This window comes from Salmo salar, chromosome 13 (genome assembly GCF_965601325.2).
Source record: "Salmo salar chromosome 13, fSalSal1, whole genome shotgun sequence".
Lineage (NCBI taxonomy): Eukaryota > Metazoa > Chordata > Actinopteri > Salmoniformes > Salmonidae > Salmo > Salmo salar.
The window spans coordinates 21,272,501-21,287,174 of record NC_138303.1 but is presented as its reverse complement, the minus strand read 5'-3'; the positions used below and the strand labels follow the sequence as shown (position 1 = coordinate 21,287,174).

Sequence of the window (14,674 nt, the reverse complement as noted above, 5' to 3'; positions counted from 1 at the left end):
AGAAAGAGAGTGGGAAAGAGCGAGACAGACATTTTGTGAGTGTGAGAGGAAGTAAGAGAGAGCGAAAGAGAAAAAGAGAGAGGGAGCACAAGAGAGAGACAGAGAAAGAGAGAGAGGGAGAGAGAGAGAGCACGAGAGAGAGGGAGCACTAGAGAGAGAAAGAGAGAGAGAGAGAGGGAGCACTATAGAGAGAGAGAGAGAGAGAGAGAGAGGGAGCACTATAGAGAGAGAGAGAGAGAGAAAGAGAGAGAGAGAGGGAGCACTAGAGAGAGAGAGAGAGAGAGAGAGGAGAGAGAGAGAGAGCACTAGAGAGAGAGAGAGTGAGCACTAGAGAGAGAGAGAGAGAGGGAGCACTAGAGAGAGAGAGAGAGAGAGGGAGCACTAGAGAGAGAGAGAGGGAGCACTAGAGTGAGAGAGAGAGAGAGAGAAAGAGAGAGAGAGAGAGGGAGCACTAGAGAGAGAAAGAGAGAGAGAGAGGGAGCACTATAGAGAGAGAGAGTGAGCACTAGAGAGAGAGAGAGAGAGGGAGCACTAGAGAGAGAAAGAGAGAGAGAGAGGGAGCACTATAGAGAGAGAGAGTGAGCACTAGAGAGAGAGAGAGAGAGGGAGCACTAGAGAGAGAGAGAGAGAGAGAGGGGGGGGGGGGGAGCACTAGAGAGAGAGAGAGAGCACTAGAGAGAGAGAGAGAGAGAGGGAGAGGGGGGGAGCACTAGAGAGTGAGAGCAAGAGAGATAGAGATAGAGGGCGCACTAGAGAGAGAGGGAGCAATAGAGAGAGAGAGAACTAGAGAGAGGGGGAGTACTAGAGAGAAAGAGAGAGCACTAGAGAGAGAGGGGGAGTACTAGAGAGAGGGGGAGTACTAGAGAGAAAGAGAGAGCACTAGAGAGAGAGGGGGAGTACTAGAGAGAGAGAGAGGGAGCACTAGAGAGAGAGAGAGTACTAGAGAGAGAGAGAGGGAGCACTAGAGAGAGAGAGAGAGAGCACTAGAGAGAGAGAGAGGGAGCAATAGAGAGAGAGAGAGCGAGCAATAGAGATAGAGAGAGTGCACTAGAGAGAGAGGGGGGAGTATTAGAGAGAGAGAAAGAGAGCGAGGGAGCACTAGAGAGAGAGAGAGAGAGAGAGAGAGGGAGCATGAGAGAGAGAGCGAGAGAGCGAGAGAGAGAGAGAGAGAGAGAGTACTAGAGAGAGAGGGGGGAGTATTAGAGAGAGAGAAAGAGAGAGAGCACTAGAGAGAGAGGGGGGAGTATTAGAGAGAGAGAAAGAGAGAGAGCACTAGAGAGAGAGGGAGCACTAGAGAGAGAGGGAGCACTAGAGAGAGAGGGAGCACTAGAGAGAGAGAGAGCACTAGAGAGAGGGTAGAGAGAGAGTACTAGAGAGAGAGGGAGCACTAGAGAGAGAGGGAGCACTAGAGAGAGAGAAAGAGAGAGAGCACTAGAGAGAGAGGGAGCACTAGAGAGAGAGAGAGTATTAGAGAGAGGGATAGAGAGAGAGTACTAGAGAGAGAGGGAGCACTAGAGAGAGAGGGAGCACTAGAGAGAGAGAAAGAGAGAGAGCACTAGAGAGAGAGGGAGCACTAGAGAGAGAGAGAGTATTAGAGAGAGAGGGAGCACTAGAGAGAGAGAAAGAGAGAGAGCACTAGAGAGAGAGGGAGCACTAGAGAGAGAGGGAGCACTAGAGAGAGAGAGAGCACTAGAGAGAGAGGGAGCACTAGAGAGAGAGGGAGCACTAGAGAGAGAGAAAGAGAGAGAGCACTAGAGAGAGAGGGAGCACTAGAGAGAGAGAAAGAGAGAGAGCACTAGAGAGAGAGGGAGCACTAGAGAGAGAGGGAGCACTAGAGAGAGAGAAAGAGAGAGAGCACTAGAGAGAGAGGGAGCACTAGAGAGAGAGGGAGCACTAGAGAGAGAGAGAGCACTAGAGAGAGAGGGAGCACTAGAGAGAGAGGGGGGAGTATTAGAGAGAGAGAAAGAGAGGGAGCACTAGAGAGAGAGAGTACTAGAGAGAGAGGGAGCACTAGAGAGAGAGGGGGGAGTATTAGAGAGAGGGAGCACTAGAGAGAGAGGGAGCACTAGAGAGAGAGGGAGCACTAGAGAGAGAGGGGGGAGTATTAGAGAGAGAGAGAGGGAGCACTAGAGAGAGAGGGAGCACTAGAGAGAGAGGGAGCACTAGAGAGAGAGGGAGCACTAGAGAGAGAGGGGGGAGTATTAGAGAGAGAGAGAGGGAGCACTAGAGAGAGAGGGGGGAGTATTAGAGAGAGAGAGAGGGAGCACTAGAGAGAGAGGGAGCACTAGAGAGAGGGATAGAGAGGAGATACACTCTTAGTAAAACAAAGGGTTCCAAATGGGTTCTTCGGCTGTCGCCATAGGATAACCCTTTTTGGTTGCAGGTAGAACTTTTTTGGGTTCCATCTAGAACCCTCTGTGAAAAGGGTTCTACATGGAACCAAAAAGTGTTCTTCAAAAGGTTCTCCTATGGAGAGAGCTGAATAAAATACGAGTTAGCTAGTGTATCACAGTACAACAACAAGGTCACTGTGTCATCCTGCTGGCTTTTCCCACACTGCACTGTGGCTCAGCCATGTGACCAGAGGACACACACTGGGTACAGATTAGCAATGATGCCACTTCTGCAGGTAATGCAGAACAACACAAACTCACACACACACACACACACACACACACACACACACACACACACACACACACACACACACACACACACACACACACACACACACACACACACACACACACACACACACACACACACACACACACACACACACACACACACACACACACACCATGGAAGTTTGAATCACTGCTTTAAAACACAAACTGTACTCTCTCCTAATAATGATATGGAGAGCTGCCAATATGACCATGGGACAAAAGGCAGAGACTGAACACAAATGAGGGCATCATTTAAACAGATCAGCTATGATGGCAAGGCTGACTGGAATACACACACAGGTTTGCTCATTTAAATTTTATGATGCTTTCTGAGATAGTAGTTTTGAATTATTCAACAAACTTAATTGGAGCACCATTCCACTAATGCAGGAGGGAGGGCCATGTTGATATCTTGATGAACCTCTACTGAGGGACTTAACACAGCACCAGAATGTAATGTGCATGCTTTCAGAACAGCCATATCAATCAGAACTTCAGGTGTGCCAAAAAGCATAACAACAGAAATCAATTAGGACATTTCACCCCCAATCCCAAACCAATGTCTCACGTCTGAAGGGAACGCACAACAGAGATCCCTCCGCTGTCATGCTGCTGACGAAACCCCCAGGGTTACTTTTAAAATGGATTGTTTCTGACCAGCAGATCAATAGATCAATCAACTTCGGGAAAAAACGTGTGTGTGTGTGGCTGCATGTGTGTACCTTGCTGCTGTGCTCAGCCATTGTATGGTAGTTGAGTCCGGCCTTGGACCTGAACTGTTTGTGGCACTCCTGGCACTTCAGGGCGTCCTGGAGCTGCAGGGTTAAAGGACAAAGGTCACACAGTCATTCCTATTCATCAGAGCCTCTTGGATCCAATGACAGTAAAGAAGCTATGAAAAGAGAGCGCATTTCTGCTCACTGTTCCCCCAGCGTGATACTGAACCATTTCACCCAGAATGCTCTTTGTCAGGTAATCATCAGCACCAATAACTGGAAAGTAGCCGTTTTCATGTCAGTCACTTTTACAGTCTCACAGCCCACCGGGCCAGGCTTCATAACGAACAGGCTCTCAAAAGTACCTACTACTGACCCGGCTTACTGCCACACAGCAATCTCAGTGTGCGTCTGAATAGTCGAGGCTACCCCTCCTTGTGTCCTTTCCTGATTGCTTTGAGCTAGCCTGGGTTTTCAGATTGGTACAGTTAAACGAGTGGAGGCTACTTCAGAGTATTGAGACTCAGCCACAGTATCATTCCTCCAGCTCTTCAATCATTACTTTGCAATCGAATGGCTCGCCAGACCTTTCCCGAGGGGTCCTCAGAGAGAGGCAGGCGTCTAACAGTGTGCCGGACCCATTCTCATCCCCAGAGTACAATATTAGTCACAACTGGATGAAGTGGTTAAAACTGCATCACAGAAAGCAGTACAATAATTAAAATACCAATATAATATACTGTAATACACTCAGTTGGCCAGTTTATTAGGTACACCCATCTAGTACCGGGTCGGACCCCCCATTTGTCTCCAGAACAGCCTGAATTCTTCAGCGTATGGAAACGTTGCTCAATTGGTATCAAGGAGCCTAACGTGTGCCATGAAAGGCTACCAGGCAGAATGGGGCCATGGACTCATGCTGCTTAAGCCAAATCCTAACTCTGCCATCAGCATGACGCAACAGGAAGTAGGATTCACCAGACCAGACAATGTTGTTCCACTCCTCAGTTGTCCAGTGTTGGTGATCACGTGCTCACTGGAGCTGCTTCTTCTTCTTGTTTTTAGCTGATAGGAGTGGAACCCGGTGTAGTTGCCTGTTGCAATAGCCCATCCGTGACAAGGGTCGACGAGTTGTACTTTCCGAGATGCCGTTTTGCACAGCACTGTTGTACTGCGCTGCTACAGTATTTTCCTGTTTGTGGCCTGCCTGTTGGCTTGCACGATTCTTGCCGTTCTCCTTCGACCTCTCGTCAACAAACCACGTGGCTCACTGTCTGTAGGAGCGAACCATTTTCATGAACAGGGTGGTGTACCTAATAAACTGTCCACTGAGTGTATATTGTTCTTATACACAGCATTATATACTGTGCAGTAATATTTAGATGTTGATATAAATATGTATGGCAACAGACACTGATCAGAATGTGTTCAGAACAATTGTTTGAGCGAGTTAGAATCAAGAACAGATGTGGAACAGTATCCAAGTATTATATTATATAGAACATGGGACATATGGAATGGGATTTAGGGCAAGTGTCAAATGATATATTGTGGTTTCAGAGTTTCAACAGTGAGTGTGAAACACAATCCTTAATTTAGAGGAATGAAAGCCAGATGTGACGACGGATCATAAATATATGGTTCACCCCCAAATCAAAATATGTTATGTGAAATGTATTCATACTTCAGAAGTCGAACTGAGACAGAATATGGCCATCTGTTGTGAGGATCCTGCTACAAGCAGTAAGAGAAATCTGCAGGCTACAATCTCAAATGAAAGGGAAAGATTGGCACTATTTCATTTGAGTTCTGAAAACATCTGTTTGGATTGATATATACTGCTCAAAAAAATAAAGGGAACACTTAAACAACACAATGTAACTCCAAGTCAATCACAATTCTGTGAAATCAAACTGTCCACTTAGGAAGCAACACTGATTGACAATAAATCTCACATGCTGTTGTGCAAATGGAATAGACAACAGGTGGAAATTATAGGCAATTAGCAAGACACCCCCAATAAAGGAGTGGTTCTGCAGGTGGTAACCACAGACCACTTCTCAGTTCCTATGCTTCCTGGCTGATGTTTTGGTCACTTTTGAATGCTGGCGGTGCTTTCACTCTAGTGGTAGCATGAGACTGAGTCTACAACCCACACAAGTGGCTCAGGTAGTGCAGCTCATCCAGGATGGCACATCAATGCGAGCTGTGGCAAGAAGGTTTCCTGTGTCTGTCAGCGTAGTGTCCAGAGCATGGAGGCGCTACCAGGAGACAGGCCAGTACATCAGGAGACGTGGAGGAGGCCGTAGGAGGGCAACAACCCAGCAGCAGGACCGCTACCTCCGCCTTTGTGCAAGGAGGAGCACTGCCAGAGCCCTGCAAAATGACCTCCAGCAGGCCACAAATGTGCATGTGTCTGCTCAAACGGTCAGAAACAGACTCCATGAGGGTGGTATGAGGGCCCGACGTCCACAGGTTGGGGTTGTGCTTACAGCCCAACACCGTGCAGGACGTTTGGCATTTGCCAGAGAACACCAAGATTGGCAAATTCGCCACTGGCGCCCTGTGCTCTTCACAGATGAAAGCAGGTTCACACTGAGCACGTGACAGACGTGACAGAGTCTGGAGACGCCGTGGAGAACGTTCTGCTGCCTGCAACATCCTCCAGCATGACCGGTTTGGCGGTGGGTCAGTCATGGTGTGGGGTGGCATTTCTTTGGGGGGCCGCACAGCCCTCCATGTGCTCGCCAGAGGTAGCCTGACTGCCATTAGGTACCGAGATGAGATCCTCAGACCCCTTGTGAGACCATATGCTGGTGCGGTTGGCCCTGGGTTCCTCCTAATGCAAGACAATGCTAGACCTCATGTGGCTGGAGTGTGTCAGCAGTTCCTGCAAGAGGAAGGCATTGATGCTATGGACTGGCCCGCCCGTTCCCCAGACCTGAATCCAATTGAGCACATCTGGGACATCATGTCTCGCTCCATCCACCAACGCCACGTTGCACCACAGACTGTCCAGGAGTTGGCGGATGCTTTAGTCCAGGTCTGGGAGGAGATCCCTCAGGAGACCATCCGCCACCTCATCAGGAGCATGCCCAGGCATTGTAGGGAGGTCATACAGGCACGTGGAGGCCACACACACTACTGAGCCTCATTTTGACTTGTTTTAAGGACATTACATCAAAGTTGGATCAGCCTGTAGTGTGGTTTTCCACTTTAATTTTGAGTGTGACTCCAAATCCAGACCTCCATGGGTTGATAAATTGGATTTCCATTGATTATTTTTGTGTGATTTTGTTGTCAGCACATTCAACTATGTAAAGAAAAAAAGTATTTAATAAGATTATTTATTTCATTCAGATCTAGGATGTATTGTTTAAGTGTTCCCTTTATTTTTTCGAGCAGTGTAGTTCTCCTGTACAATCACCCTAGGCCTCTGTTTTGATTGACAGCTGTGTGGTCCACTCACCTTTTGGCAGATCTCCATGTGTTTCTTAAGGCCGGAGACGGTCTTTCTGGTGACGATGGAGCAGGTAGGACAGAGGACCTCGCCTCGCTCTGAGATGGCATGCTGCCACTGGGCCTCTGCTGGAGTACCTGGAGGGTACATCAACCAATCAACCAATCAATACTTTATATTGTCAGAAACACGCTGAGGTAAACATGTGTACGATGGAGTAAATTGGGAGATGGATTTTGTCTTGTCAATAAACAAAAATACACAAGTAGTCCAGAACAGCCATTTCAGTACCAGAGGTGAGGGGTGGTGGGTCTCTTCTGGAGGCTGGGCCAGGGTTCTTCCTCTGGGGCTCCTCGCTGTACAGACCTCCCTCTGATCTCTTCACACGACCAGCCTTTAGCTTCTCCTCTACCTTGTTCATACCTGAAACATACAGTGTGTGACTGTGGACGTGACGTGTACATACACGTGTACATGGCTCAGGTTCAGTAACGGGGGAAAGGGAAACAGATACAGTGACATTTACAGTCAGAGTTAAAGAGAGTCTAGAACAGCAGCAAGTCAGTTAGGCAGAGCAGTACGACACCAGGACAATTACAGAGGCATACTTTTTATTTAGCAGCTGCATTTCACAGGAGGAACAAGAGTGAGGACGTAAAATAAGAGAGAGGGAGGGAAAGAGAGAGTCAGGGAGGGAAAGAGAGAGTGAAGATAATGCTGACTAAGAGGAATACATAGAGAGAACAATAAAAAGAAATAGAAAGCGAGAGAGTGGTAGAGAGAGAGAGGAGGCAGGAAGATGTTATGGCGCCCACAGAGATGGTCACCTCGCTTCGAGTTCTTAGGAAACGATGCAATATTTAGTTTTTTTATGTATTATTTCTTACACTGTTACCCCAGGAAATCTTAAGTCTTATTACATATAGCCGGGAAGAACTATTGGATGTAAGAGCGACATCAACTTACCAACATTACGACCAGGAATACGACTTTCCTGAAGTGGATCCTCTGTTCGGACCACCACCCAGGACAATGGAGCTAATTCCAGTAGGCCATCCAAAACAATGACGCCGCAGGAGGGGCAGACGAAGCGGCCACCTGGCCAGGCTCCATAGACGTGCACATCGCACACCGCTCCTGAGCATACTACTAGCCAATGTCCAGTCTCTTGACAACAAGGTAGACGAAATTCGAGCAAGGGTTGCCTTCCAGAGAGACATCAGAGATTGTAACATTCTCTGTTTCACAGAAACATGGCTCTCTCGGGATATGTTGTCAGAATCGGTTCAGCCACCGGGCTTCTCCATGCATCGCGCAGACAGAGATAAAAAGGAAGGGTGGGGGTGTATGCTTTATGATTAACGACTCATGGTGTAATCATAACAACATACAGGAACTCAAGTCCTTCTGCTCACCAGATCTATAATTCCTTACAATCAAGTGCCGGCCATTTTACCTACCAAGAGAATTCTCGTCAGTTATAGTCACAGCTGTGTTCATTCCCCCTCAAGCAGACACCAAGACGGCCATCAAGGAACTTCACTGGACTATATGCAAACTGAAAACCATACCTCCTGAGGCTGCATTTATTGTAGCTGGGGATTTTAACAAAGCAAATTTGAGAATAAGTCTACCTAAATTCTTCCAGCATATTGATTGTGCTACGTGCATGCACAACACCCTCGACCACTGCTAATCTAACTTCCGCGATGCATACAAAGCCCTCCTCCGCCCTCCCTTCGGCAAATCCGACGCCATCTTGCTCCTTCCGTCTTATAGGCAAAATCGGACACCAACGTCACGCTTCCAGACAAACTAAACACCTTCTTTGCCCGCTTTGAGGATAATACAGTGCCACCGTCACGCCCTTCTCCGTGGCTGACGTGAGTAAAACATTAAAACGTGTTAACCCTCGCAAGGCTGCTGGTCCAGACGGCATCCCTAGTCACGTCTTCAAAGCATGCTCAGATCAGCTGGCAGGTGTGTTTAAGGACATATTAAATCACTCCCTATCCCACTCTGTTGTCCCCACATGCTTCAAGATGGCTACCATTGTTCCTGTACCCAAGAAGGCAAAGATAACTGAACTAAACTACTGTCCCGTAGCACTCACTTCTGTCATCATGAAGTGCTTCGAAAGACTAGTCAAGGATCATATCACCTCCACCTTACCGGCCACCATAGACCCACTTCAGTTTGCATACCGCCCCAGCAGGTCCACAGACGATGCAATCGCCATCACACTGCACACTGCCCTATCCCATCTGGACAAGAGGAATACCTATGTAAGAATTCTGTTCATTGACTACAACTCAGCATTCAACACCATAGTACCCTCCTTTATTTGATAAAGAGAGAGTGGTAGAGAGAGAGGAGGCAGGGAGATGAGAACAACAGAGAAAGAGAGAGAGAGTGGTAGAGAGAGGAGGCAGGGATATGAGAACAACAGAGAAAGAGAGAGAGAGAGTGGTAGAGAGAGAGGAGGCAGGGAGATGAGAACAACAGAGAAAGAGAGAGAGAGTGGTAGAGAGAGAGAGGAGGCAGGGAGATGAGAACAACAGAGAAAGAGAGAGAGAGTGGTAGAGAGAGAGGAGGCAGGGAGATGAGAACAACAGAGAAAGAGAGAGAGAGTGGTAGAGAGAGAGGAGGCAGGGAGATGAGAACAACAGAGAAAGAGAGAGAGAGAGTGGCTCACTAAGTGAGGGTATGAAACACCTCTACGGTCCTCACATTAACACAGAGAGAGAGGACACTATCACACTACCACTAATACACAGTGTGGAGGTGCAGACTCTCATGCCTAGTCAATGACCCAGTAGAGCATACTTCTATTTCCAGCATAAGTGAGAGAAGCTGTGAGATGAGAAATGCAGAAGGGTCTACCTTTCAGTCCGAACGTCCCAGAGATGGAGGGCTGTTCTCCAGTGAACTTTTTAGGAGTTTTCTGCTTCCGTCCTGGCTCATGAGGAGAACAGAGAGCAAGAAACGGTCAAACACACTGGGCCCCCATTTCCACTGGACTGCACCCTCACAATGCAACAATATCCTACTAGTCATAATATTGTAATCTTACTGTGCCTTGTCCTCTCAGGGTCTTCATCTGGATACGGTGGGCGGCGGCTTCCCCCCTCACCATCGCTCTCGCTGCCATCCGGAGTGTTGGGGGAGGTGTCAGAGGAGGAGGCCTGATGCAGAGGGGGCTGGGGGTGTGTGTGCTGTTTCCGCTCCCCCCTCTGGGGGGAACACTCCCCATTCTGGGAGGGACTAGACACATCCTGAGTCTTCTTCACTTTGAAGAACACCGGCGATGGGGTAGTAATCTCCATAGGCCTGGACAGAGCAGACACAAGGCTACAATCTAAACCTAAGCCGACAGGGTAAGTTAACGTTGTGGTGAAAATCCCCGACCCAGGTTACCTTTTCTTGGCGGCCCCCTTCACGGGGGTCTTCTGTAGTTTGGGCTCGGCCTTGGTCTCTACGGTAACCCTCTCTGGGTGGTTCCACAGCTTGTGCTTCTGGAGCCGGACCTTAGTGGCGAACACCGCCTCACAGTCCGGACAGCCATGACTCAACTTCTCCGCTAAGGTCGCCTGGGTGACAGAGAAAAAAGGGAGGCGGTAAAAGAGAGAAAGAGAAGAAACAGAAGGATATTGATTAGTCTAAAGTCGACAAATCTAATTCAACAAGTGTACAGGCTGACAATAAATATGTAGACCCCTCGAAGCATTGAGAGTGGTCAGCAGAGGGAAAAGGCAGGGGTGAGACGGAGCGGGTGAGGAGGGGCGATGTGTGAGAGGAGAGTAATGTTGTCACGATAACAGGTTTAGTATCACGATACTAGATACAATCACGATACCAAAATGACACCACGGCAAAAACAGAAGGAATATTAGCCAAAATCCCAGAATGGTCCTTGATGCAGACAGGTAAACTCAGCTACTGCTCTGTTCAGTCATTGGGCATCTTTACAACGTTTTTCAGAGATAGCCATGTATGCATTAATGAATCAACTATACCGTTCTTAACAATACAACTCCAAAACAACATAATGGTAATCATTATTTGAATGGTATATCTCTATTGATAAACCGGGTAAATCAAGATGTAGCATAGTTCTATTCACAATACAGGTGCATGCATTGAGTTATTGAGCTTATTTTGGCTGATTTCAAGGTGCTACAGATGACAAACAATATGTTTCCTTTCAATTTGGGACTTCATTTATTGTACTGATCAACATTTGCATTGAAGTAGCTACTTTTATAACAGTGTGCGCTGTCTCTTTAACCAGAAATGACATCATTCACCGGTCGAGAGGGGGGTGGCCCATCAGAGCCCTATTCACACACAGTCAGTTCACTCAGGCAATAGATATTTGGGAGAGATGTGAGAGAGAGGCTTACTAAGTAAATTAATAAAGTTTTGGTGACAATTAGCATTGAAATCAGTATATTTTTCATTATGGTTTGCATATTATCACAAATTACTAGGGTAGTGAATTCATGTTAACTTCAGCTGGAAGCTAGCAAGGAAAACTAGCCTGTAAAGCTAGAAACTACCGGTATCTTCTTGAATTGTAAAGTGTTCTAGCCTGTATGGACATTGTTTTGTGAACAGTAATTAACAGTTTCAACATTTCTACATGCCGTGCCGCATTATTCAGGTGTGTTAACTTCTGTGCAGAAGGAGTGGGGAGATACCATGATGCAGCCCAGACTCCCTGTGTAGGCTAAGTGGAGCAGGAGTGAGGAGATAACATGTTGCAGCCCAGACTCCCAATGCAGGCTAAGTGGAGCAGGAGTGAGGAGATAACATGATGCAGCCCAGACTCCAAGTACAGGCTAAGTGGAGCAGGAGTGGGGAGATAACATGATGCAGCCCAGACTCCCAGTACAGGCTAAGTGGATCAGGAGTGAGGAGATAACATGATGCAGCCCAGACTCCAAGTACAGGCTAAGTGGAGCAGGAGTGAGGAGATAACATGATGCAGCCCAGACTCCCTGTGTAGGCTAAGTGGAGCAGGAGTGAGGAGATAACATGATGCAGCCCAGACTCCCAGTGCAGGCTAAGTGGAGCAGGAGTGGGGAGATAACATGATGCAGCCCAGACTCCCAGTGCAGGCTAAGTGGAGCAGGAGTGAGGAGATAACATGATGCAGCCCATACTCCCTGTGCAGGCTAAGTGGAGCAGGAGTGAGGAGATAACATGATGCAGCCCAGACTCCCAGTGCAGGCTAAGTGGAGCAGGAGTGAGGAGATAACATGATGCAACAGGCTCCCAGTGCAGGCTAAGTGGAGCAGGAGTGAGGAGATAACATGATGCAGCCCAGACTCCCAGTGCAGGCTAAGTGGAGCAGGAGTGGGGAGATACCATGATGCAGCCCAGGCTCCCATTGCAGGCTAAGTGGAGCAGGAGTGAGGAGATAACATGATGCAGCCCAGACTCCAAGTACAGGCTAAGTGGAGCAGGAGTGAGGAGATAACATGATGTAGCCCATACTCCCTGTGCAGGCTAAGTGGAGCAGGAGTGAGGAGATAACATGATGCAGCCCAGACTCCCAGTGCAGGCTAAGTGGAGCAGGAGTGAGGAGATAACATGATGCAGCCCAGGCTCCCAGTGCAGGCTAAGTGGAGCAGGAGTGAGGAGATAACATGATGCAGCCCAGGCTCCCAGTGCAGGCTAAGTGGAGCAGGAGTGAGGAGATAACATGATGCAGCCCAGGCTCCCAGTGCAGGCTAAGTGGAGCAGGCATGTTGTGCTCGTGCTGTAAGGGAGACATCGGCTGCGCTGATAGACAGACGTGATCCGTGAGACACGTTTGACAGAAGTACCGAAAGCAACAAAAATTCTAGTACCGAGCCATTTTTCATGTTCTAGTATCGAAAAAGTACCGAAGTTTCGGTATACCGTGTAACACTGGAGGAGAGAGACGGTGGGGTGAGTAGAGGGTCATGTCTCACCCCCTGGCAGCGTTGGTAGTGGTATTTGAGGCCGTAGATGCTGGGGAACTCCAACCAGCAGCCTGAACACGGACACTTTACCCTGGACCTCCTCTTAAACTCCTCCTTCCACTGGATCATCATGTTAGCCTGCAGAGAGGGGGAGAGATGAGATACACATGCCTTTCACACACTCCTACACAGGGAGTAGGGAGGGAGTAGGGAGGAGTAGGGGGGGTAGGGAGGAGTAGGTAGGGAGTAGGGAGGAGTAGGTAGGGAGTAGGTAGGGAGTAGGGAGGGAGTAGGTAGGGAGTAGGGAGGGAGTAGGGAGGAGTAGGGAGGGAGTAGGTAGGGAGTAGGGAGGGAGTAGGGAGGAGTAGGTAGGGAGTAGGTAGGGAGTAGGGAGGAGTAGGGAGGGAGTAGGTAGGGAGTAGGGAGGGAGTAGGGAGGGAGTAGGGAGGAGTAGGGAGGAGTAGGGAGGGAGTAGGGAGGAGTAGGTGGGGAGCAGGGGGGGAGTAGGAAGGAGTAGGTAGGGAGTAGGGAGGGAGTAGGTAGGAGTAGGGAGGAGTAGGGAGGGAGTAGGGAGGGAGTAGGGAGGAGTAGGGAGGGAGTAGGGAGGAGTAGGGAGGAGTAGGTAGGGAGTAGGGAGGGATGAGGGAGGGAGTAGGGAGGAGTAGGTAGGAGTAGGGAGGGAGTAGGTAGGGAGTAGGGAGGGAGTAGGGAGGAGTAGGTAGGGAGTAGGTAGGGAGTAGGGAGGAGTAGGGAGGGAGTAGGTAGGGAGTAGGGAGGAGTAGGGAGGAGTAGGGAGGGAGTAGGGAGGAGTAGGGAGGAGTAGGTGGGGAGCAGGGGGGGAGTAGGAAGGAGTAGGTAGGGAGTAGGGAGGAGTAGGTAGGAGTAGGGAGGAGTAGGGAGGGAGTAGGGAGGGAGTAGGGAGGAGTAGGTAGGGAGTAGGTGGGGAGTAGGGAGGAGTAGGGAGGGAGTAGGTAGGGAGTAGGGAGAGAGTAGGGAGGAGTAGGGAGGGAGTAGGGAGGAGTAGGGAGGAGTAGGTAGGGAGTAGGTAGGGAGTAGGGAGGGAGTAGGGAGGAGTAGGGAGGGAGTAGGGAGGAGTAGGGAGGAGTAGGTAGGGAGTAGGGAGGGAGTAGGGAGGGAGTAGGGGATAATAGGAACTGACAGGAATACTCCTCAGCTCCTGTACGTCAGCTCTGGGACGCCCCTTCTTCTTCCCCTCCCCTCTTTCACTACAAGGAGGACCTGAAAGAGAAGAAGAGAGTGGTGGAGGAGATAGATGAAGGGGTACAGTTGGGATTACTATTACCTCTTTCATTGGTTCAATTCACAACACACACACACTTCCATCTCAGGCAGACAGGAGAATAAAACACATTTGAAACACATTCAAGTCCAAACAAATGTCAATATTTTTCAGTGTTTGTATTACTGTGGAACTAAGCATAGATAAAAACCCTTGATAGTCTTGGTCACAAGGACAAAGATGCATCTTCACAGGCTTGGATTATACCTGCTCAGCAACAGAGCAATAGTCACACCTCAAGATATATTAAAAACCAGTGTAGGTACAGCTGTGGCAGCGGGTTAAAGGCTGTTTAGGTGTGTGTGTGTGTGTGTGTGTGTGTGTGTGTGTGTGTGTGTGTGTGTGTGTGTGTGTTTGTGCCTGCGTGCATCAGCATAAGTGTGTAAAGGCCATTTGCTGAGCCAAATAAATCACCTATAAATCACCAAAGCCTCTGACACAGCACACAGAGGACTCTCTCTCCTTCTCTCTCTCTTTCTCCCTCTCTCTTTCTCTCCCCTCGCTCTCTCCCTATCTCTCCCTCTCTCTCCCTCTCTCTTTCTCTCCCCTCGCTCTCACCCACCCTCTCTCTCTCTCTC

The 14,674-nt window shown here is 48.9% G+C and overlaps 1 protein-coding gene across 2 annotated transcripts in view; it reads right to left on the bottom strand.

Moving 5' to 3' along the window:
• The window catches only part of LOC106566583 (zinc finger protein 512B), a 72,352-nt gene that overhangs the window by 7,736 nt on the left and 49,942 nt on the right, over positions 1-14,674 (bottom strand). For both annotated transcript variants that reach the window (XM_014134718.3, XM_045693021.2), the window contains exons 4-11: positions 13,956-14,035; positions 12,806-12,934; positions 10,263-10,435; positions 9,919-10,175; positions 9,729-9,800; positions 7,137-7,268; positions 6,855-6,982; positions 3,392-3,484 (exon numbers count right to left, since the gene is read on the bottom strand). In XM_014134718.3, coding sequence (XP_013990193.1) covers positions 3,392-3,484; positions 6,855-6,982; positions 7,137-7,268; positions 9,729-9,800; positions 9,919-10,175; positions 10,263-10,435; positions 12,806-12,934; positions 13,956-14,035 — 1,064 coding nt within the window. The remainder of the gene's footprint in view (positions 1-3,391; positions 3,485-6,854; positions 6,983-7,136; positions 7,269-9,728; positions 9,801-9,918; positions 10,176-10,262; positions 10,436-12,805; positions 12,935-13,955; positions 14,036-14,674) is intronic.